The 22,129-nt window shown below is 36.6% G+C and overlaps 1 protein-coding gene across 1 annotated transcript in view; it reads right to left on the reverse strand.

Moving 5' to 3' along the window:
• Nucleotides 1-22,129, reverse strand: part of LOC121322318 (low-density lipoprotein receptor-related protein 1B-like) — a 155,772-nt gene that overhangs the window by 47,506 nt on the left and 86,137 nt on the right. Inside the window, exons 28-43 of the mRNA XM_041262116.1 lie at nucleotides 21,807-21,929; nucleotides 18,465-18,584; nucleotides 17,322-17,450; nucleotides 15,570-15,692; nucleotides 13,419-13,606; nucleotides 12,850-13,033; nucleotides 12,397-12,482; nucleotides 6,336-6,458; nucleotides 5,602-5,783; nucleotides 5,283-5,482; nucleotides 3,763-3,951; nucleotides 3,504-3,652; nucleotides 3,017-3,110; nucleotides 2,486-2,602; nucleotides 2,008-2,127; nucleotides 176-295 (exon numbers count right to left, since the gene is read on the reverse strand). Of these exons, the coding sequence (XP_041118050.1) occupies nucleotides 176-295; nucleotides 2,008-2,127; nucleotides 2,486-2,602; nucleotides 3,017-3,110; nucleotides 3,504-3,652; nucleotides 3,763-3,951; nucleotides 5,283-5,482; nucleotides 5,602-5,783; nucleotides 6,336-6,458; nucleotides 12,397-12,482; nucleotides 12,850-13,033; nucleotides 13,419-13,606; nucleotides 15,570-15,692; nucleotides 17,322-17,450; nucleotides 18,465-18,584; nucleotides 21,807-21,929 (2,247 nt within the window). The remainder of the gene's footprint in view (nucleotides 1-175; nucleotides 296-2,007; nucleotides 2,128-2,485; nucleotides 2,603-3,016; nucleotides 3,111-3,503; nucleotides 3,653-3,762; nucleotides 3,952-5,282; nucleotides 5,483-5,601; nucleotides 5,784-6,335; nucleotides 6,459-12,396; nucleotides 12,483-12,849; nucleotides 13,034-13,418; nucleotides 13,607-15,569; nucleotides 15,693-17,321; nucleotides 17,451-18,464; nucleotides 18,585-21,806; nucleotides 21,930-22,129) is intronic.

Consider the following 22,129-nt stretch of genomic DNA (forward strand, 5'->3'; position numbering starts at 1 on the left):
AACAGACGTACAGTAAAACTGGCAGTAATGATTGGTTTGTACATTTCATTCTGAACATTAATGGCTTTGTTTAAAAAGGCTGAGGTAGATTATCAACATCAAAGATCAGTGTTAAAGAAAAAGGTGATAAAATATGGCAAATCAATGCCATTAATTAAAGGGGACGGGATCTTACCACAGCTAGCCTCATCTGATCCATCAGCACAATCAGGATCCTCATCACACACCCATAATTTGGATATGCAGTGTTTTGTGGTTTTGCACTGGAACTGGTCTGGAGAACAGGTACTATCAGCTGTGAGGAGAAATATGGGTAACACTTTAACATATGGATTCTGACAATAAAAAAATAACACTTTCCTATTCATGAAAAGTTGGACACAAACTATTTTTTGCATATTTAAACCTTCTCAGGATTGTATGCACCATAGCAATCTGGTAAAAAAATACAAATACCTATTGTAAATTAAAAGCAGACTCCAAACTAATGGGCAAAACAGCTCATTTTAAAAATCAACATCTACTGCACTGCTTTTAGTTGAAGGACATATTGTCTAAAACATCCCACACTTAGTTAATAACATCTGTTTAAGTACATTTCAAACCTTCTCTTTTTTTAGTTTAACCATCTTCTTTATACTTTACAGGCTTTCTAATTTTCATACATTATGTCCTAAAATGTCAGACAGTACAGAATAAAATGTTTTATTAAAACTCTTGATACTGCTTCATAACTTGTTTGATAATGCATAGCCAACTATATGTTGTGCACCCTACAATTTTTACATTCCCTGTGCTGATAACATTAAAAAAAGAAAAAAAGAAAATCACAGTGCGCCTGTCTATAAAGGAGAATTGGTGTTAGTGTAGGATTGTCCTCATGGACACAGAGGGATGATCTCGGAATCTCATCTCAGACATGCTAAAAATACAGAAATGGGAAGATTCTTTATTTAGTTGCACCTCTGGGAAGGTATAGCCCTGCATTGTTGACCTTCACAATAGGAGCAGGAAATGTAGCTTTGGAAAAATGAAAAGTGAGCCAAGAATCAAACAGAGCTCAGAACAGAAAAGTTACTGTAGGAAGACTTTCTCCTGTAGTTTTAGATTACAGGGGCACTGCTAGTGTCATCTAAATGGAAGAATCTAAACAAGAAATAACATATAGCAGATAGCAGAGAGCATATAGTCGACATTTATTGTTCTGAGAATCAACTAGGCATGTTTACATGTTTTTGTTTGAAAACGGCAACAACCAGAATCAATATGGTCTGCATGCAATATATTCACAAATAAAGGCCAGTTCACACTGGGCATAAAATTCATATGAACGATTCACCTTGCATTCAAATCATAGATACTGCGGATGAGTTGATAGATTTCATCTGCTCAGTGGTAAGTTGGTGATGTCATTCGCGTTCAACCAATCACACTTCTTTCTCTTTCCTTTAGAATTTTACAAGTAAAATACAATTTACTGTTTATTAGTTGAAATAAATTATACTTGTACAGATGTAGCTGAAGACAGCTAAAGAAGTAATAATTAAGCGTGTACGTTACCATAAATAAACAGATAAATAATCAGAATGAAAACTAACAACTCAGGAATTTAAACCGTGTTTGATGTGTGTCTCTCAGCAGCCTGCGTACAGTATTTACTGAAAGCAGGGTGGTTAAATTGAGCAGGTCAGCTCAACAAAGTCTGAGCGAATGTCTGTGATTTTACCATGAAACTACATGGTGGCATTTACTGTCAATCACACATTTGCTTTTACACAGCTGTTTATAAAAAGAGCCGCTGCGGGTATACAGTGTATAAGTTGAATGCGGCTGTGTGCACGACTCCCCCAACCTCCAGAAGAGTGTTATCTTTTTTAAACCAATCAGAACAAACGAACGCAGGGAGAAGATTGCTCAGTGTAAACTAAGGCAGAGTCCATTCATAGCATCCGTCTGAATCATATGCCCAGTGTGAACCAGCCTTAAGGCAAAAAGGGTCCATCTTACGACAATCCGTTTCATCCTCTCCATCTCCGCAGTCATCCTGACCGTTACACCGCAGGTTTAAAGGGATACACTTCTGCTTCTTTGTACACTTAAACTGCCCCGACAGGCAAACATAAGAATCTGAAGTAAGACAAAAGAAAAAAACAAAAAAACAAAAACCATTATGTTTTTTCATTTCCCCCAGCAAAATAAAATGGAAACATAAAGGGCAATTAAATAAATACTAGTAATTGTTTAAAATTGTATAATAAGTAGCATTAAAAAGATATATTTGAAATTAATACATTTCAGAACCTGTCATTTAAAAGCAAAGATATTAGTAATGATAAAGGTGGAAGGCTATTCCAATCCTAGTCTCTCCTAGCATGAGAATATATTGATGATGATGTATGTACTTATAAACTACTGTGCTCCAATAATTGCAGTGAATTATAGGACAAGGGTACAAAGGTTATTAAATGGTGTAGCAATTGCTCACCACAGTTGGCTTCATCAGAATTGTCCCCGCAGTCATTTTCTCCATCGCATATGAAAGGAGGAATGGCGCAGAGCCCAGTTCCACACTGAAATCGCCCAGGTTGGCATTTAAATTCAGCTAGGGAAAAGAGATTGCCATTGATCTTCATGAACTTATAACAGTCATCTTTTTACAAACATAAGCAAAAGAAGTGTAGGTCATTTGTTGGGAAGGGAGGTTAAGGAAAATAAATAAATAGGGTTAAATGGTGCTCAGTAATAGTTTAAATCTGATACCAAAGATATGTCACATCAATTGCATCTTTAAAGCATTCAGTTTTAATCTGTTCCCAAGTGAGATGGAAGACACATCTGAAAATTCTCTTTGGAGATGCAAAAGAGTCTTTGACTATAACATGACTGCTATTTTTTCATCCATCGGCTAATGTATACAGTATTGTATTTGTGAACATCAGATGCAATGGCAAAAGCAAACTGTCAGTAATGACATGTGTTTAGCCAAAGCTTGTTCAACAGTGTATAAGATACTCACGACAGTCCACAGGTTCGTCAGATCCATCCCCACAATCATCAACCGTATCACATTTCCACCAAAAAGGAATACATTCATCAGTCCCACATCGGAACTGCAGATGGGACCAAGGAGAATTAAACAAATGCATTACTTTGGACCAAACATAAAATCATCCAAATTTACAAAAACGTCTTATCTATTCAACAGTGTAATTGATTTACGATGCAGTGCCACTGTGTGGAGGTTGGTATTCAAACACTGTAGTGTTCAATGTCAATGTTGTTTCCTTTTTTTTGTGGTAACATGACTGAATACTTGAACAGACAAGTGTTTCCCTGAGTACAGAAATACATCTCAGCTGAATCATTCCTAGCATAGATACCCATATATATAATTAACTAGTAATTTGAAACGGCTATAACATTAACCAGAGAAGCAAACAGCAGCCAGTTGCAGCGTGTCTATACAGTAGTTAAAGATGGTGACAAAGTACAAAGACACAAACCTGACTTGCTGTACAGTTGGACAAACAGATCTTGTGATCAGCAGCCAAGTAGAAATTAGTTGGGCAGGCACATTTGTAACTGCCACCAGGAGAGAGCAAGCACAGGTGACTGCAACCCCCATTATTCACTTGACATGGATGTTTAGGCACTGGACACAGAAGACACAGACATTAGAGTTTCATTGTTGGGTAAACAATTCCCTGTATGTCCCAATTATATTCTTTGCTTACATCATTTACAGAAAAAAAAAACAATTACCATCTGGTTGTCTAAATGGGTGGTACACCTGTATATCTGTTATTGCATGCCAAGAGTTAAGTAGCGACATCCTTTCAGCTCCAGAGGTTTTGTGAGCCCGGTTGAGTGACTTGGATTTCCCATCCGTCCAATAGATGTAGTCTTCAAAAACTGTTAGCCCAATCACCCCTTGAATGTCTTGATTAGGGACTGTAATAGAATGCGGCAAGATTAATCATCAGCCTTGGAAAAATGCCAGATGGAATATTCAATACTGCAAGGGCCGACAGATACAACCACACAACTTCTTGTGAATAATTGCTGTGACAACCTGTCAGGCCCGGAAGGTTCTTTATTACCGGTTAAGAGAACATGGAATTGAAAGCTGGAGCCCTGCTGATTAGAGCGAAGTACTGTTTGCCCTGGCAAATAGAATATTTCTGTTAATGAGTAACTCAAAAAACCCATCTAACTGATGTCTTAAAGTGAAAAAAAAAAATATTGTTCTGCATTTCAATTTCCTTTCATTAATATGGTTCAAATCCCTAGTTATGCTCTCACTCTTTATTATGAACACAGGAAACACTATAGCTGGTTTAAAACACATACAGCACTACAGGAGAACAAGGAGGAGGAACTGCTACAAAACTATTGACTGTGACATCTAATATAAATCTGACTGTAAGCATACAAAAAGAATCTGACACTTATAGTCTAAGTATGTCATTACAGCATGTATTTAATTATATATCATAAACAGGTGTTAAAACTTGATAAAACATTTGGTTAGAGAGCTATAGAGCTCAACCAAAAAACACAAGAAACTGGTAGAAATGGATCTTTGCAACCTACAAATGCTATTGCATTGTTAATGCAGGCATATTAAACCAGATGCAACATTCATGATACAGTTACTTTTAACAAATCAACCCCATCACTATGCTTTTTTTTTTTTTTTTCCAGACAACATACAAGTAATCAAAAACTATGCCATTACAGGTAATGTGAAAAAAAAATACACCACAATTTGAGAAACATTAATAATAAGACCCATCAATCATAACTTTGTTCTTTGTGTACATAATGTCACTTATGAAAAGCTGTCTTTTTCATGAAGGTCATGATGATACAGCAGATAAATCCAACACTGTAACTTTCTGCCCTTAGGTTCAGCTACAGAGTAGAATACATTCATTTAAAATTATGCTGTTTTATTTTCAGTACCACGCTGGTGATTATGACTGGCAGAACTTCAAAGATGGTAAATGAAGACTAACTGCAGAGCCAAAGTTAATTTAATCCTTTTTTTTTTTTAACGGCACAGTATTGCCAAAATAAAACGCACACAGCTATAAGTAATGCCATCCATCACTTCTGAAAGTACTGCAGCCTTTCTTGATACAGAAGAATCCAATTAGTTTGAGGGATAAAATATGTTACAATTAATTTCTTCTAAATGTTAAAAAAAAAAAAAATGTTATTCAACAACAACAACGTAATCTATTCTGTTCATTAAGTAGTTTAAATTTATATTTTCTTACCTTTTTGCCTATTAGATCCATCCATATTAGAAAACAAAATATGATTTTCATCAGCCCAATAGAGCCTCCGGTTGATGTAGTCTATTGTGAGAGCAACGGGCCTTGAGATTTCTGTGTCGATGACAACGCTTTGATAGGTGCCATCCATACCAACACGACCAATGTGAGGAGACTCGCAACAGTCAATCCAATACACATATCTATAACAGATAAAGCACAGAAATGTCCTTTAAAATTGTATTTGGACTGGTAATATACACACTAACATGTTTACCATAGGTTACTTTCTATACAGACATACAGCCTAGGAATTACATACCCAGCTTGAGTATCCAATGCCAAATCTTTGGGGTTTTTCAGCCCAGAGCTCACAAGGATTGTTGGATACAAGCCATTGACTTTTGAAACCTCAACACTTTTTCTCTCTGTATCACACCAATAGAGATTCTTCCCAATCCAGTCAACAGCCAGTGCGCTTGGGACAGCTGTACGATAAACAATCTGCAAGGGGAGTAAAGAAAACAAGCTGACCATAGGGAGGAAGTAGTGAGTACAATAGGTTTCAGGGAAGGGAATTTAAAATGTATCCAACAAGTGTTATTTCTTTTGGGAAACCCTTGAAATGTGATGCAGTTCTCAGTAACCATTTGCTTGTACAAAAAAAAAGCAGCTGAACAACTTCCAGAAATGCACAATTTTTGATACACAATGTATATGTATGCATGCAAATGACAGTAATGTTCTAGTCACGTTAACATAGATGATTCAATTGGCAAGTTGTTCAAAGTTCCAAAAGTACACATTTGGGTGCAGTACTTTTCACAGTACAGTACAGTTTTAGATAAGTCCTTGTAAGAAAGCTTTTTTTTTTTCTTTTAAATGTAAATTACATTATGGTATTCCATTTTGAAAGATCTCATGTTTGGCAATGAATTGAACCTTACATTAAGAGGAAGGATTTGATGCCAAAGCGGCTTCACTGTACTGTCTGTCACTGAAGCTCTGAACAATGTGTAAACAGATGTCATAGGCATTTGTAGACTTGTATTGTACCTTTAGATCGCTTCCATTCAGGCGCATTCTATTTATTCTTCTTCCGTTTGGTCTGCTGGAGTCAATCCAATAAACAAACTCCTTTCTGTAGTCAAAGTCTATTGCAATAACATTATTGAGTGCCTGTAAAAATAAATAAATAAATGTTGTTCCTTTGTATTGTCCTTATCTGGATTCAGACAGTATCTGGGCCATGACTAGTTTGTAAAATGGTGACCATCAATGAGATTAGTGTACTCGAGAACACAATATAATTAACTAACTATACCTTGCTGTAGATACAACTAGAGTGTGTGTATTTATTTTAATCTCAAAAGAGAAATACCTTCTTTTCTCAAACTGCCTGATGTAGTATATATTGCATCACAAATGCGATTACAATCTTCTGAACCTCTCAGAGCAGAATTCAAGGTAATCTTTCCAAAGACCAGGCACATTTTATATACTTTAAAATAGTAAACAAATCATTTAAAAATGTAAACCTTTTAGAACATATTCTGTATTACATTTTCACTAAATTATGTTTTCACAATGAATCTGACTGCCCTGTTATCTATGATATAAATTAGGATATGCTGATATACATGTAGCATTATAATTGTTGTAGAAGCACCATCATTTTTACTTTTTTCCAGACCTTAATCTTAATATCCAAAGATACATGGTATGTTATCCTCTTTATCATAGCAAGTTATTAAAGTACTGATGGGAGTTTATAGTCCTCATGTATACTTAATAGAGGAGCTATTTTTTAATTGTAAAACTTAATTTCACATTCTTCAGCTCAACAACAACAAAAAAAGCGACTGAAAGAGTTAATGGGGTTAGATGTGTCATACTCTTTCTGTTGCAGTCTGTAAACTTACAGCGAAAGGGGATTTGTTTCAGCTAGCAATATTGCAGAATGCAGCCAAAGACCATTTTTTTTACCTGCACATTGGCCAATGGGTGTATGCTGCTTGACAGCATGATTCCTTTCAGCTGTGCCTACCCTGTAGTTTATGTCTGCCTTACTGGGCCAAAATTGGGAAGTCAGAAAAAGTCTAATAATTATTTATAAAGTTCACTGCAGGCAATATGCTGAGGAAGCAGTCATCCGATAGAACTACGCCTTATAGCTTTGTCTACTGAACATCTGAGACAGATGTTAAAGATCATTTGGGTTTTCACTCTTGAATAAGCATAGAGAGCAAAGTGGCACCTTGTAGTATTGCAGGTCTGGGGGGGAGGGCATGAAGGAAGACATGCCTAAACCTGTCATAAGTATTTCAGCTGAGACTTGCTGGCCCCAACCACTTTTCTCATTGACCTGTTTGCGAGAATTGTGAACAAAAAGGACATTTCTACAACAGAGACCTGTTAAATTGTTTTGTGTTATTGTTCCTGTTAGTACAAATCATGTCGTAATTGTTTTAGTGAACAGAATCACTACTAGCTAGGTAAAGGTTAATCTATATATATATATATATATATATATATATATATATATATATATATATATATATATATATATATATATATATACACACACACATACAGTGGCTCTCAAAAGTATTCATCCCCTTGGACTTTTCTACATTTTATTGTGTTACAACATGGAATCAAAATGGATTTAATTAGTTATTTAATAAAGTTTTTGCCACTGATCAACACAAAAAAAGTCCATAATGTCAAAGTGAAAAATAAAATCTACAAATTGTTCTAAATTAATTACAAATATAAAACAGAAAATAATTGATTGCATAAGTATTCACCCCCTTTGCTATGACACACCTAAATAAGCTCTGGTGCAACCAGTTGTCTTTAGAAGTCACATAATTAGTTGAATGGAGTCCACTTGTGTGCAATTAAGGTGTTTCACATGATTTCAGGTTAAATACATCTGTCTCTGGGAGGTCCCACAGTTGGTTAGTACATTTCCTAACAAAAACTACACCATGAAGATGAAGGAAGCACATCTGGAATAAAGTTCTTTAAGAGCACCAATCAGGGGTAGGATATAAGAACATTTCCAAGGCACTGAATATCCCCTGGAGCACAGTAAAGTCCATTATTAAGAAATGGAGAATATGGCACAACTGTGAATCTGTCTAGAACAGGCCGTCCTCAAAAACGGGCGAGAAGGGCACTAGTCAGGGAGGCCACCAAGAGGCCTATGGCAACTCTAAAGGAGTTACAGTCTTCCACGGCTCAGCTGGGAGACACTGTGCATACGGCAACAATAGCCAGGGTGCTTCACAAAACTGGCCTTTATAGGAGAGTGGCAAAAAGAAAGCCATTGTTGAAAAAACTCACATCAAATCTCGGCTAGAGTTTGCCAGAAGGCATGTGGGAGATTCTGAGACTAAGTTGAAGAAGATTCTATGGTCTGATGAGACCAAAATAGAGCTTTTTGGCCTCAATGCTAAGTGCTATGTTTGACGCAAGCCTAACACTGCATATCATCCTGAGAACACCATCCCTACCGTGAAGCATGGTGGTTGCAGCATCATGCTATGGGGTTGAATAGCTTGAAGATTTTATTTTTCACTTTGACATTATGGACTTTTTTTGTGTTGATCAGTGGCAAAAACTCCTAATTAAATCCATTTTCATTCCATGTTGTAACACAATAAAATGTGGAAAAGTCCAAAGGGGGTGAATACTTCTGAGAGCCACTGTATATATATAGTACAGTGAAAAAGTATTTGCCCCCTGTCTGATTTTCTGCATTTTTTGCATATTTTTGACACTGAATGTTATCAGAACTTTAACCAAAATCTAATATTAGATAAAAGGGACCCTGAGTGAACAAATAACACACTATTTTGATACTAATTTAATTTATTTATTAAAGAAAGTTATGCACCACCCCCGTGTGAAAAAGTAATCGCCCCCTTCGACTCAATAACTGGTTACACCGTCTTTAGCAGCAATAACTGCAACCAAACGCATCCTGTAGTTATTGATCAGTCTCTCACAGCGCCGTGAAGGAATTTTGGCCCACTCCTTCATGAAGAACTGATTCAACTCAGTGACATTTCTGGGTTTTTGAGCATGAACTCGTTTCAGGTCCTGCCACAACATCTCAATGGGGTTTAGGTCTGGACTTTGACTAGGCCTTTCTAAAACCTTACATTTCGAATGTGCTTCAATGATGGCAAGTCACCCAGGTCTTCATGCAGCAAAGCATCCCCAAATCATGACACTACCACCACCATGCGTGACCGTTGGTATAAGGTTCTTACTGTGGAATACCGTGTTTGGTTTTTGCCAGACATAACGGGGCCCATGTTGGCCAAAAAGTTCCACTTTTGACTCATCTGTCCATAGAATATTGTTCCAGAACACTTGAGGATCATCCAAGTGCTTTTTGGCAAACTTGAGACGATCATTCAAGTTCTTCTTAGTGAGCAGTGGTTTCCGCCTTGCACTCTGCCATGAATCCCATTTTTGCCCAGTGTCTTTCTGATGGTGGAGTCATGAACACTGACCTTAGCCAAGGCGAGAGAGGCCTGCAGATCCCTGGATGTTGTTCTAGGGTTCTTTGAGACTTCCTGGACGATTTTACACCTTGCTCTTGGTGACATTTTGGCAGGACGCACACTCCTGGGAAGATTCACTACTGTCAAGAACTTTCTCTATTTGGTCAATATGGCTCTGACTGTGTTTGTTGAAGCCCCAGAGCCTTAGAAATGGCTTTGTAACCCGTTCCAGACTGATAGGCATCAACAACTTTTCTTTTTTCTGGAGGTCTTCTTTTGATTGTGGTATGATGGGCCTCTAGAATCTGTGAGCTGACAACTTCACTCTGTTGGTAAGGGCCAAAGTTAGTCAGATTTATATTGGGCAGGGCTGGCCCAAATCAGGCCTGATTGTTAACCAATGTATTCAAACAGCTGATCCTAATTATCCTTTTAATTGGGTTGAGTTAATTAGGGGGGGCCATAACTTTTTCACACCTGAAGATTGCATGTTTGATTATTTTGCACACCAAACAAATGAAAGAAGCACCAAACTTTGGCGTCATTTTTTCTCTCAGACTCCCTCTACAGTATATACTATTACAACCCACAAAAAAATCTGACCAAATTCAAAAATTCAATGTGAAAAATGTGAAAAAATGCTGAAAATCAGACAGGGGACTAATACTTTTTCACAGTACTATATATATATATATATATATATATATATATATATATATATATATATATATATATATATATATATATATATATATAAAACAATTGAGTGCGAACAGCCAATCAGCTTCCAGATCTAGCAGGCTTCTATTTTGCATAGATGCCCACTGGAACGTTGAAATGCTTAACTGTGAATTAAATTAGTAATCAGTAAACAGTAGTTACAAAGTTTTACCAAATTAATTATTTTAAGAATGTTTTATTAAACTCTGTTTCATATGTATCAACATTGCTTCCAGTCTATGTATCAAACATAGACTGGAAGCAATGTTCTCTAATTTACAAAGGAGGAAAAAGCTTTGCTCTCCACAATCTTGAAGATGTTTTTCATATGTCCGTAGGACATACACAGTAGATTATATTATAGTATTATATGTATTCATTGCAGTGACATTGACTAAAAATAAATAAATAAAGAGTCAGTTTTTTCAATACCCAAGAGAGAAGCATAATTGCATAACTCTTTTTTTTTTTTAATTAGAAAAGTTGAGGTAGGAGGAAGACTTCAAACACATTCTATTCACTCTGTTCTTAGAGGCACTTCAGATGACTCATTGACCCAGAAGTATATCATATGTTTAGAACAAAAAATAAGAAAAAGACAGGCAAGAATCTGACTGTTGGTGTTGATTTAGATGCATTTCAGTTATAACAATACAGTTTTTTTTTTTTTTTTTTTTTTTTTTTAACCCTTTAAGGACCAAACGTTTTTCATTGGAATGCTTTTCAGTGGTTTTGTTTGTAGTTGACTCTTCCTATAAAAATGCAGAACTCTGTAGGGAACATTATTATTATATTTAAAAAAACAAAAACAAACATGCAGGCAGTGAAATTCAATCCCTCCCCTATCCAATGAATGTGTTAACAAGCTGTACTGCAAAGCATGGTAGTACATGATAGAAACAAAGCCCCCTTTTTATCATGTTTACACGATCACGGTCCTTAAAGGGTTAAAGGTAGTAAACTGAAATGTTACAATCTAGAGGAGGGAACGGACTGCACGTTAGGGACACTGCAAAGTGCAATATGTAAATGAATTGTGGCATTTCTGTATGTGCTTTAAATGATAAAACACACCATGTCTGTTTTGAACAAGATCAGCACAGTGAAACCAGTTAAAACCAATACAATGTCTCAATGCTAATCAAAAGTTCAATGCAAAATAAACAAACAATATTCTGATTGGTTAAAAAAACAAAACATGAGTACAAACTGTTTCATTCGTCATTCCCAGTTTTAAACTACTTGACCCTACATCCAATTTGAATGTATTATCAGTAAACATTCTCTTGGTTCAAATCTTAATCACATTTTGTTTCAAGACACTTACTCCTAATAATGTGCATATGAAAAATAATAACACCGGTACAAGTAGCTTGAAATTCCCTTATAAATGCTTTTAATTTTGGGTTTTTTTTTGGTTTATGACACAAACACATTGACGTTTGATGGTTGCATCTTTGGGTTGTCAGAGTAAAACACGACAATCTAATGACAAACAAACTGTCAAATTCTGTCGCAGTCTGAATATGTTAAAATGATATTTGCATAGATATCAAAGTTAACAATAGCTATACATGGGGAAAAAACTGAAAAATAGATTGTCATTCTAATCTGATATATGATGAAGTCTTAACAACATCTGCAACATTGCCCTTCTCATAGAAATAAACCCAATCTAGTTTTTTTTTTTGTTGTTGTTTTTTTTTTAACAATCATTCTACTATATAAAACCTTTATGAAATGTGCTAACCAGGTCTCAAAATTAAGAAGGAATTGTCAGAAAGTGTTAATCAGCAGCATTATTTACTAGGCTATAAGATTTGCAGTTACATTTTACTTAGGGATGCAGTTTTGGAAAAAAAAAATCTTCAGTGTACCTGTTTCAGCAGAATGTAATTGGATCCATCAATACTTATTTTCCTAATTTCATGATGATCAGCGAGTATAAGGAAAGGCTCTTCACCTGAACTCAAATAAAACAAGATAATTATGATACAGGGAACCATTAAAATGCACATATTGTGCTGTTAAAATGCCGATAAGAAAATAATCTTGTCGGAAGCAGTTTTTTTTTTCATCCTGTCTTTGGAACAACTGTAATCACAATCACAAATTTCAACTTATGGCACTATTCACAACGTCATTTGTTTAAGACCAATCAAAAAAAGAAGCCAACAAAAGAAAAAGTTTCATGAAATGTCTTATTTGTAATAAGTTCATGAAAACACACCTCATGTGTTGTAGCTATGTAAATAGGATACCAAGTATAAAACAACAAATTGTAATGCAAAAATAAGTATAAAATAACACATTGTAATGCAAAGTAATACCTGAGAGAGACTTGCAGCTATTAGGATTATTAGCTCGTGCCTCATATCCTTCTTCACACAAGCACTTGTATGATCCATAAATATTGATGCACTGCTGGCTGCAGGGGAAGCCAGATGAACATTCATCAATGTCAACGCATGTTTTTCCATCATCCTTCAGTTGGAATCCTGGCCAACATTTACACTAAACAAATAAATACATAAATAAAGGTTGTTGTTAATATTATTATTATTATTATTATTATTATTATTATTATTATTATTATTATTATTATTATTATTAGTAGTAGTAGTAGTACTAGTAGTATTATTAGTATTATTATTAGTATTTTAAACGCCTAAATTACACAATTTTGCTAGCACAACCATTCAGGAAGTTTAAACAATTGTTTTTTGATGAAACAGGTTGCCATACCTTTCCCCTAACGCCTCTTTCCCTGCTTGCAGTATGTATTTATACATGGGAATGCAGGTAATTATCACCAGTGTTTTTTGACCTCCTGGATGAAATTGCCCCAATGTTTACATTACTTCTAGTTACACTGAGAAATGAAAATATATTAACAAACCTTGTATCCAAGTGGAAGATCCTGACATTCCTGAGAACAGCCACTGATTCTCCGGTTCAAACACTCATTCACATTGCAGTTCCTTTCATCAGAGCCATCCCCACAGTCATCTTCTTTATTGCAAAGACCTGCCACAGGAATGCACCTGCCATTTGCGCACATGAAAAACGAACCATTGCACAAACTTTCTGCAAAGAAAAAAAAAGAAAAAAGAAACATACACACATCAGGAAAGAAAAGATAACCACATGAGCAGCTTATAATCCAAACCGTGACTAAATAAATGACATTCAAATGTAAGGGCTTCTATGATTTGTGATGATCAAATGTAACGCATTAAATGTACAATTTTATAAAAAGCTAATACTCCATCAGTATCTGAAGTCTTTGACACAGACACTGCATTTGGGGCTGAATCAAGCCAGTGTTAACATGTCCCAATATATCGTTTTTCCAGGAAGAAACAGGAAACAAAAAAACAAATATTAGTGTTATAAGCCAAGGGGATATCTCCCTCGGCTATTAAAGCCAAGCATACATGACTAATTAATTGCATCTAGTATACCAGCTGGGAGCTTGTTTTCTCCCCAATTTTAGAATGTCCAATTACATTCCCTGCAAGCTAGGATCCAGTGTAGCTAGAGGAGGAGAGATGGTCCTTGCTGATTTTCCCACCAGAGCCCCAGCAAAGATTCCCAATATGGCACAGCCAAGACACGAACGCCTGATCCCATGGTTGTATGAATTGTCTTGCAAATAACATGGTCATGCTTTTACCAGGGAGCCACTTTTGGACCCAGGGAGTACTTCCTGATTATTAGGTTTCTATGATGTTATGTTACAGTGAGCATTAGGGCTTTGCAGTTAGTCTGGGCTGGGATTCTGAGAACATTCTGTATGCTCCCATTCTTGCAAATCAAAAGAAAGACTTGCCTGCAGCTGAGCACTTTGGGTTTAGAGGAGCTTCATCAGAATGGTCAGGGCAATCTGAATCTCCATCACATTCCCACTGTGCCTTCAACAGACATCTTCCATCAGCACAGCGAAACTCTCCGGGACCACAAGCATGATATACTAAAGTCACAGTCAAACAGAAATTCAGAATTGATTCAAATAATAGGGACACTAACAGAGAAATGCCTTGCAACATCCCTCTTTAACACCTTCCTCGCAATAACAAAGGCATCACACACACGCTTTTCAGGTGTTTATTTGGAGCTGTTTTCATGGTCCGAAACGCCTGCTACAATCTGTTTGACATGCATATAAAAAAATATATTATTCGCCACTGGAATATTTTGGTGTATATTTTTTAGCTGTTCTTTCAGTGCCTACTGCTCTCAGATAAGTAACATAAAGGTGCTCTTCACCTGTGCAAACGATATTCTACAGGAAACAACTGACATGTGACACTGTGCAAAATGTCAGGATGTAGTAGAGTTAAAATCAGTAACTAAGAAATAGAAAAAAAAAAAAAACATTTACATAACAATGGTGATGGTCAGCTGGCTATGTAAAGTGATTACGTTTTATCTCAAACTGTAATGATTGCAAAGGTGGTGACATTATGGTACTACAGATAAAACGGGGCTTCCTCATAAAAAGCCATTTTTACTCATCAATGTGGAAGTGATGTGGGATACCAAGTGGGTGATATATAGCACTAAAAGGCTGTATCTTACACCCTATTTGTAAAACAATGTAGAATTAACATGTGTTATAGCCTATATACAAGACAGAATAACCGTCAGTTAAATGGAAATGAGAATTTATGTAAATATACTCTATTATATTTAAGAAAAACCTAGGGGTAGATTCAATCCACAAATACAGTGAACATTTTATGTTGTATTGAGTTTTTGATGTGTACTCAATGTTTGAAAGTTTGATTGAGCAGGTTATGGACCCTGAACACTAATGCGTTTCACAATGCTCACCTACCATAAAAAGCCACATATTCTAAAAATTCTGCTTTATCTAAACTGTCATGTTTGTCACTTACATTGATTGATTCTTGTATCCTTGACTGGATTATATTTAGAATTATTTATTTATTTTTACATCAGGAAATAAATAACAAATGTGATGTCAATCACACACATTGTTTGAAAGGAATAAAAAAGTAAAAAAAAAATAAATAAATAAAAATACCACACTCTGGAGACTCATCAGATCCATCCTCGCAGTCATTATCACGGTCACATACAAATTGCTTTGGAATGCAGGCTTTGTTTTGACATAAAAAGGCATTTTCATCACAAGTGTTGTTTGGGGCTATAAAAAAAAAAAAAAAAAAAGATGTTAGTATGCATTACACAGCAGCCTTACACACCACGATGAGGCATGGGAGACTTGTATATTGACAGAAGCACACTTGGGGCCTGATTTTCAAAGCTTGGTAACTTGGCAAAGCTTGAGTTAATCTCCATGAGTAAAGCTGGATGGATGAAATGGATTAAAGGGAGTACATTTCCTATGTATGTATATGCACATGTATGTATGTATGTATGTTTCAATTGTTGTTCATTTCATTTGAAGTCCTGATGAGCTCATAGTTAAGAGCTCTGCACATGTTTACATGATTGTAACAGGGGAGATCTGTGCTGGCTATCTGGTGCATGCACCATCCTGCAGGACGAGGTAGATAGCCTTGTAAGATCCGCCTGTCAATCATGGCAGTGAAACAGAGAGGTTGGGTGAGGGTGTGTTGTCTTTCCTTTTCTCTGAGTGGTTGAGAGGCAGGCCTTGGGGGGGGGGGGGGGGGGGGGGGGGGGTTGAGGGGGGGGGGGGGGGGGGGGGGGGGGGGGGGGGGGGGGGGGGGGGGGGGGGGGGGGGGGGGGGGGGGGGGGGGGGGGGGGGGGGTCTCTTGACCTATAAGAACTATGCTCTGTTATTCATTCGGTTGGCCATAACAGGGGAAACCCAGTGAACTGAGGCAAGAATGTTATCAGCTGGAGCGAGTGAACGGGACAAGCAGGCACAGCTGTGGAAGACAGCTGATAGTAAATAAGTCAGAGATAACTGTTACGTAACTGAGGGGGGCATGTGTAGGTAGCTGGGATAACCTTGGCCACCCCAGAGTGTAATGAGGGAATAGCAGTGCGAAGGTTGGAGACCTGAGCTGACTGGTTTAGCGGCGGTGGGGGGCGCTGTATAAGCAACACTTTTTGTTTGTAGTTTTACTATTGTGTTTTATTTTCCCTTTTTCTTTTCACTATTTTTCATGAGTACCTGCGTGTGCTGTATATTATAAGTGGAACTACTTTACCATTGTTGGTAATGGGGAGAGCAGAACCACTGCCATCTCGTGGATTATAAAAGAAACAAAAGCAAATAATAATACAAGTAGGCACCAGGGAGGTGTTTCAATTACAACCTTCTGTCTCCTGTGTCAGTGAATACCCATACCCTTCCACACTGATATATAAATTAAACAGTACTATATCCTACCTTATTCTGACATAGTTATTTTGTGGTGTACAGCAGTAGCTGTTGTAGGGTATCCCTTATAAAACTTTACCATGGTACTTTTGCATGCTATTTGTGCACTTTTATCATCCTTTTCCCATTGTTATACTATGCATTTACCATAGTTTACCCTAGAGTTTATTCATATACTTTACCATACCTCACTATTCTTTACAATGCTTATCAGTGTTTTATCATACTTTCACTGCGACATATTAAACTTTGCTATGCTTTTACTATGGTTTGCTGCAATACATTTACTGGTATGTATTTTTTTTCTGTATCCTCTTGACATCATGTTTTTTAAAACCCTGTCTGTCTGAAACTGTCTAAAATCTACACGAATAAAAGCATTAGCAGTGAATGTAGTAGCCTGATTAATAATGTTATTTAAATTTTCCTTTTTACAAATTAAATGAAAGCACTGGTAATTACCACAGCCAGCTGCAGCGAGCTCATCACTTCCATTAGGGCAGTCTCTCTCTCCATCACACAACCAGCGTTGTGGGACACAGGCATGAGAACCAGGGCAGCTAAACATGCCTGTGGCACAGGTTACGGTTCCTGTTAAAAGTCCATGATCAATTTAGGAACCCACAATTCAAATCATCTTGCAAGAGAAAAATAGTGCCAGCTTTCTATAAACATGGTGCTGTATTAGGAAATATAATATAATATTATATTTGTCAATATAAATATAAAAACAGGTATTTCATATTTGCAAACTTTTTTATATAGTACTGTAACACATCTTGTATACAGAAAAACATGAAATCCAAAAAGAATGAATCAGGTAATTAAAGTGGTGTTTGCCCCAATTAACATTAAATACTGTGTAAGGTTTATGGATCATATTGTATATAATCATGAATTATTAGATATCCAGCTACAGTATATAGTCATATCGGTGGGTCTTGTCTTTCTGTTTGATAGATGTATAATGTACACACACACACACACACACATTAGTGCTGGTACAAACACAGGATTTTCATGTTCGGATATTCACTCATAATTTAAATATTCGTTTGGATATTTTCAAAAAGTAATAAAAGCCATTATATTGCTCAGAACGCAGGCAGAGACTTTAAACAGTTCAAATAAAACAAACGTGGAAAAGGCGGAAAGAGACTTACCATTTTGGTTCTCGTTTATTATATTTCACATAACAAAGTCACAACAAAACATATACAATACATACAATCTATGTGAATAAAAAATGGATCAACAGCAGCTGTTGAGCCTCTGTTTAAAAGTTTTAGACAGCAAAACGTAAACAAAACAGATTATGTGTGCACACGCATAGTGCTCTCTATGGAAAGCCATCTGGGACAAAAATGCGTTGTGCTGCTTTAGAGCGAACCAGAATCTCATGGGACAGAAAAAATGCAGGCATGTCATTCTGAAAAATCTGGTTAAAAAGTACTCAACTTGCTGTAAGTGTTGTGTAGTGATTTTTATATAGACTGTATCTATTATATACAGTATATTATGCTGGAACTTTCTGTTATGTGCAATGTAATAAACAAGAACCAAAACAGTAAGTTTTTCCTCTTCACTTCAAAAGTCAATGCTTACCACACAGCTCTTCACTTTCATCAAACCCATTCCCACAGTCATCCTCCCCATCACAGACCCACTGCTTAGCAATACACTTGTCCTTCGAGCAAGCAAACTGATTCCACAAGCAGGAAGAATCTATAAACAGTTAAAAATATATCATTAATAACTATCCATGCAAAGATTACTTTTAAGAAACGTGACCTGCCAACATTCATCCTTCCTCCTACTTCTAATCAAAAACAATCCAAGGCATATATATGTGTATTCAAATTCATTTGCTTTTGAAAAGGTCGTTTTTGTTTAAATTTAGTTTGGTCTGCGAGTGACTTGACAATTGAACAACAGACCTTGAATATGTATGGTTTTCAAAACAAAACAGACGGCGAGTCAACGACAGTCAACTGCAGTTCCCCTGCATTCATGTTGAAAGCTGTCTTGCCGCTTTCCAGGAATCAGTGGCTCCAAAACTGAAGCCTCTTTTTCTTTCCTCCTTTTTTCAGCAGCCTTCTCACCTTTCCTTACTGTCTGTCATATGTGAGCTTTTGCCTGTGCAGTATTGATTTAAAGGATTGCTTGTGTACATCTTTTCAGTCTACACTCTTGGGAGAACACAGTTCCTCCACCGGGGCTAGGCCTCCCCACATCCCCGATGTCGAGGTTTTCCACCAGCTGCCGTCACGGCAGCTGCACTGGGCCTTGTTTGTTTTGGTTGTCGCTGAGCATCCCCTGCCTGTATACCAGACTGCACAACCCTGCTTGTCTGGTTCGTGCTCTGGATTAGCAGCAGCTAATAACTATTTTGCAGTTTCTGCAAGATCTGTTAGAGACGGGTTGACTTTCATCTCTACTTTGAAAGTGTACCTAGCAGTCATATCTGCATGCCATGTCCCCACTGACTCAGTGTCCTGGGCACTGATATTAGCAATCAGTTTTTTTAAGGGTGCTCTGAGAACTTTCAACTGGCACAGTATGGACATCATTTTTCTAAAATCAAAAGTAATCTTTGCTATGACGTTTGTCTTACAAATACCGACAATATATAACAAATTTAAGTACTTGACATATATGAGTTACAGAATTATTTAATTAACTTTAACCAAAGAGTCCAATATAGGTTTGCTTTTGGAAGCACAACAAGCCTGAGTTAGACAGTCCTTCTCTGCCTAGGTAGCAGCATAGAAAAGTTCTGCCAAGGAGAACTCTGGCACAAGAAGTCTTTCTACAGTGCAATATGTGTACAATCTGTAGCTGGGCATCATCCAAAACAGCTTGAACACACTGGCTGTACACAACAAGGTCATCAGAACACAAGCAGAAAAGTACTGTCCAGCAGAACTAGGGCAGTCAGTATGTACAGTGCTCATGAGGTGGACATCATATACTGTACATCACCACTTTCTCAAACATATTTATTTTCCAACTTGGAAGGCTTGTCCTTTTTTCACATTTAGTTAGTCGGTAATTTCACTTTCTTCTCATTGATTATGTGCACATTGTAGCAAGATAATCCTTCGACCAGGAGGGGCACTCGGGGGAGATGATAAATGCCTTCCCTTGAGGCTCCTCAAGCCACAAGCAAGGCTAGAAATCGGCAGTCACAGCCAAGGGCAGCCGGTAATGAGCACCCTTTTGGCATGACACTCATGTACCGTATCCCCATCTCTTTCTTCTGCTTCAGGATATTAGACCTGCCACTGGTACACTATAATTTCTAAATATAGTATCATAGAAAAGGAGAGGTAGGGGATTTGATAGTCAGCAGATAAATGACCATGGTATATATGTTGTAACTTCAGTGTGTAGAATGTTTTTTTTTCTTCTTAGAAGCACTACAATTTGGACAAACAACTGAATAATATGACACAAATGAATAATAATGGTAATGTTTTCCATTGTGTATTATACATTTACAGTATACGTTATATACCAACATTTTCTAGTCTGTAAATTTTTTTTTTTTTAAGCTGACAGGGACAGTGCAATAAAATATATACAGCACACATCTTGTATTTTTGTATTCTGAAGAAATATCCATTTAGATTTATTGTGACAACAGGGGACAAGTAATCAGATTTTTTATTTTTTGTATGGCATTTTATCACAATTTGTGTTAAAAAGGACTGCCCATTAATACTGCCTAATATAACTGAAAGATCTTACTTGAAATGATCAATGCTTTCTATTCATAACTTTAAAAGGCCACATTTATAATTAATTTGTGACTTACAAGTGCTGTGTCTTCCTAATGTCCAGTGGGCTTTGTGAAGTTTTAACGGTGGTCACTCCTGTTCACTGTTTGATACAAACATGTCTAAAATACTGAACTGCTCATCAGTAACTGGGGCAGCGCTTGCCATTTAAAATGCCATGACAGCAGTATCAGCTGCTATATTAATCAATTTAATAAGTGTTTGTATATGACAGAACCAACACTGCTGAAGGGAAAGGAAGCAAGAGAATAAAAGGCCAAAGATAAAAATGATATACAATGCATTTAAAATTGATCAATACCATGAATGCAGGAGTGTAACGATTAAGCAATAAAAAGGAACATTAAGAAAAAGTCAGGGCTTATTCAAGGTGTTGAATTGCTAGAATGTGTTGTTCATGACATTTAATATAATGAGCTCTGTATAAGGGTTTGTGTAACAGTCTGATTTTTCTTTTTTCCCCTTTTGGTTTGTGTGGTTCTGATCTCTGGGAAGCAGATTTGAGCAATACACTTCCTGTGTATAGAGACGTACACTGGTGAAACTGTGTCTGTGAGTGTTCTAGCTAATACTGAGCAAAAACACTTGAAGGTAGAAATTAAAAAAAGCACAACATGAATGATGAGGAAAACAAATGTTTTATATATTTAAATAGCAGCTAATGAAGGTTAAAACAAACTCATTATAGAGAAAAATGTATTTAAATGCAGTGACATTGAGCCATGAATAGAGATTCATGCTTGAAAAAAAAGGCTAACCAAAACAATAACCATACAAATGTAACCACAGTAAAGCCGGCCAAATAATATTGTACAACATTAATCACAGTGAGATACTGAAGGCACATAATCTAATGCAATTTTACAATTATTGACAAAACCAGCATGGATTATTTATTACTTGTAAATATGCATTCAGCAAACTGTACTGAAACTTGTGATTTAAATTGCTCAGGATTCAAGTTTAACTATTGTGCCCAAACTTTGGATATGATGATATTAAAGCTGTGTTTTGTATGAGCATTTAATGGACAGTTGGGCTGATAGCTCTTCTTCATGTACAGTCAGTGTTAAATGCCATTTTGTTCAACAATTGTGTCTTTGTATTTAAGTTTCTTAGAGAATTAAAACAAATAAACTGAGCTTACCACAGTGGAATTCATCTGCTCCATCTTCACAGTCTCTTTGTCCATCACACAACCAAACACTTGAGATACAATTTCCACTGGGGCACGCAAAATAACCATCTTCACACTGGTGGCTGTGGGAAACTACAATCAAGCACAGTGAGGAAACACATAGAATTAATAGATCAATAATAAGAATACACAGAAAAATAAAGACAAAATGGGTGAGTTATAGCCACTTCTATCAAGAGAAGAGATGTATGTTTCCCCTTCATGAGGAATGTGTGTTTTAATACGTATAATACTTACATATGTTTATTTACAATGTTTAATTAAAGTAGTTT

This window comes from Polyodon spathula, chromosome 10, assembly GCF_017654505.1.
Source record: "Polyodon spathula isolate WHYD16114869_AA chromosome 10, ASM1765450v1, whole genome shotgun sequence".
In the NCBI taxonomy this organism is placed as follows: Eukaryota; Metazoa; Chordata; class Actinopteri; order Acipenseriformes; family Polyodontidae; genus Polyodon; species Polyodon spathula.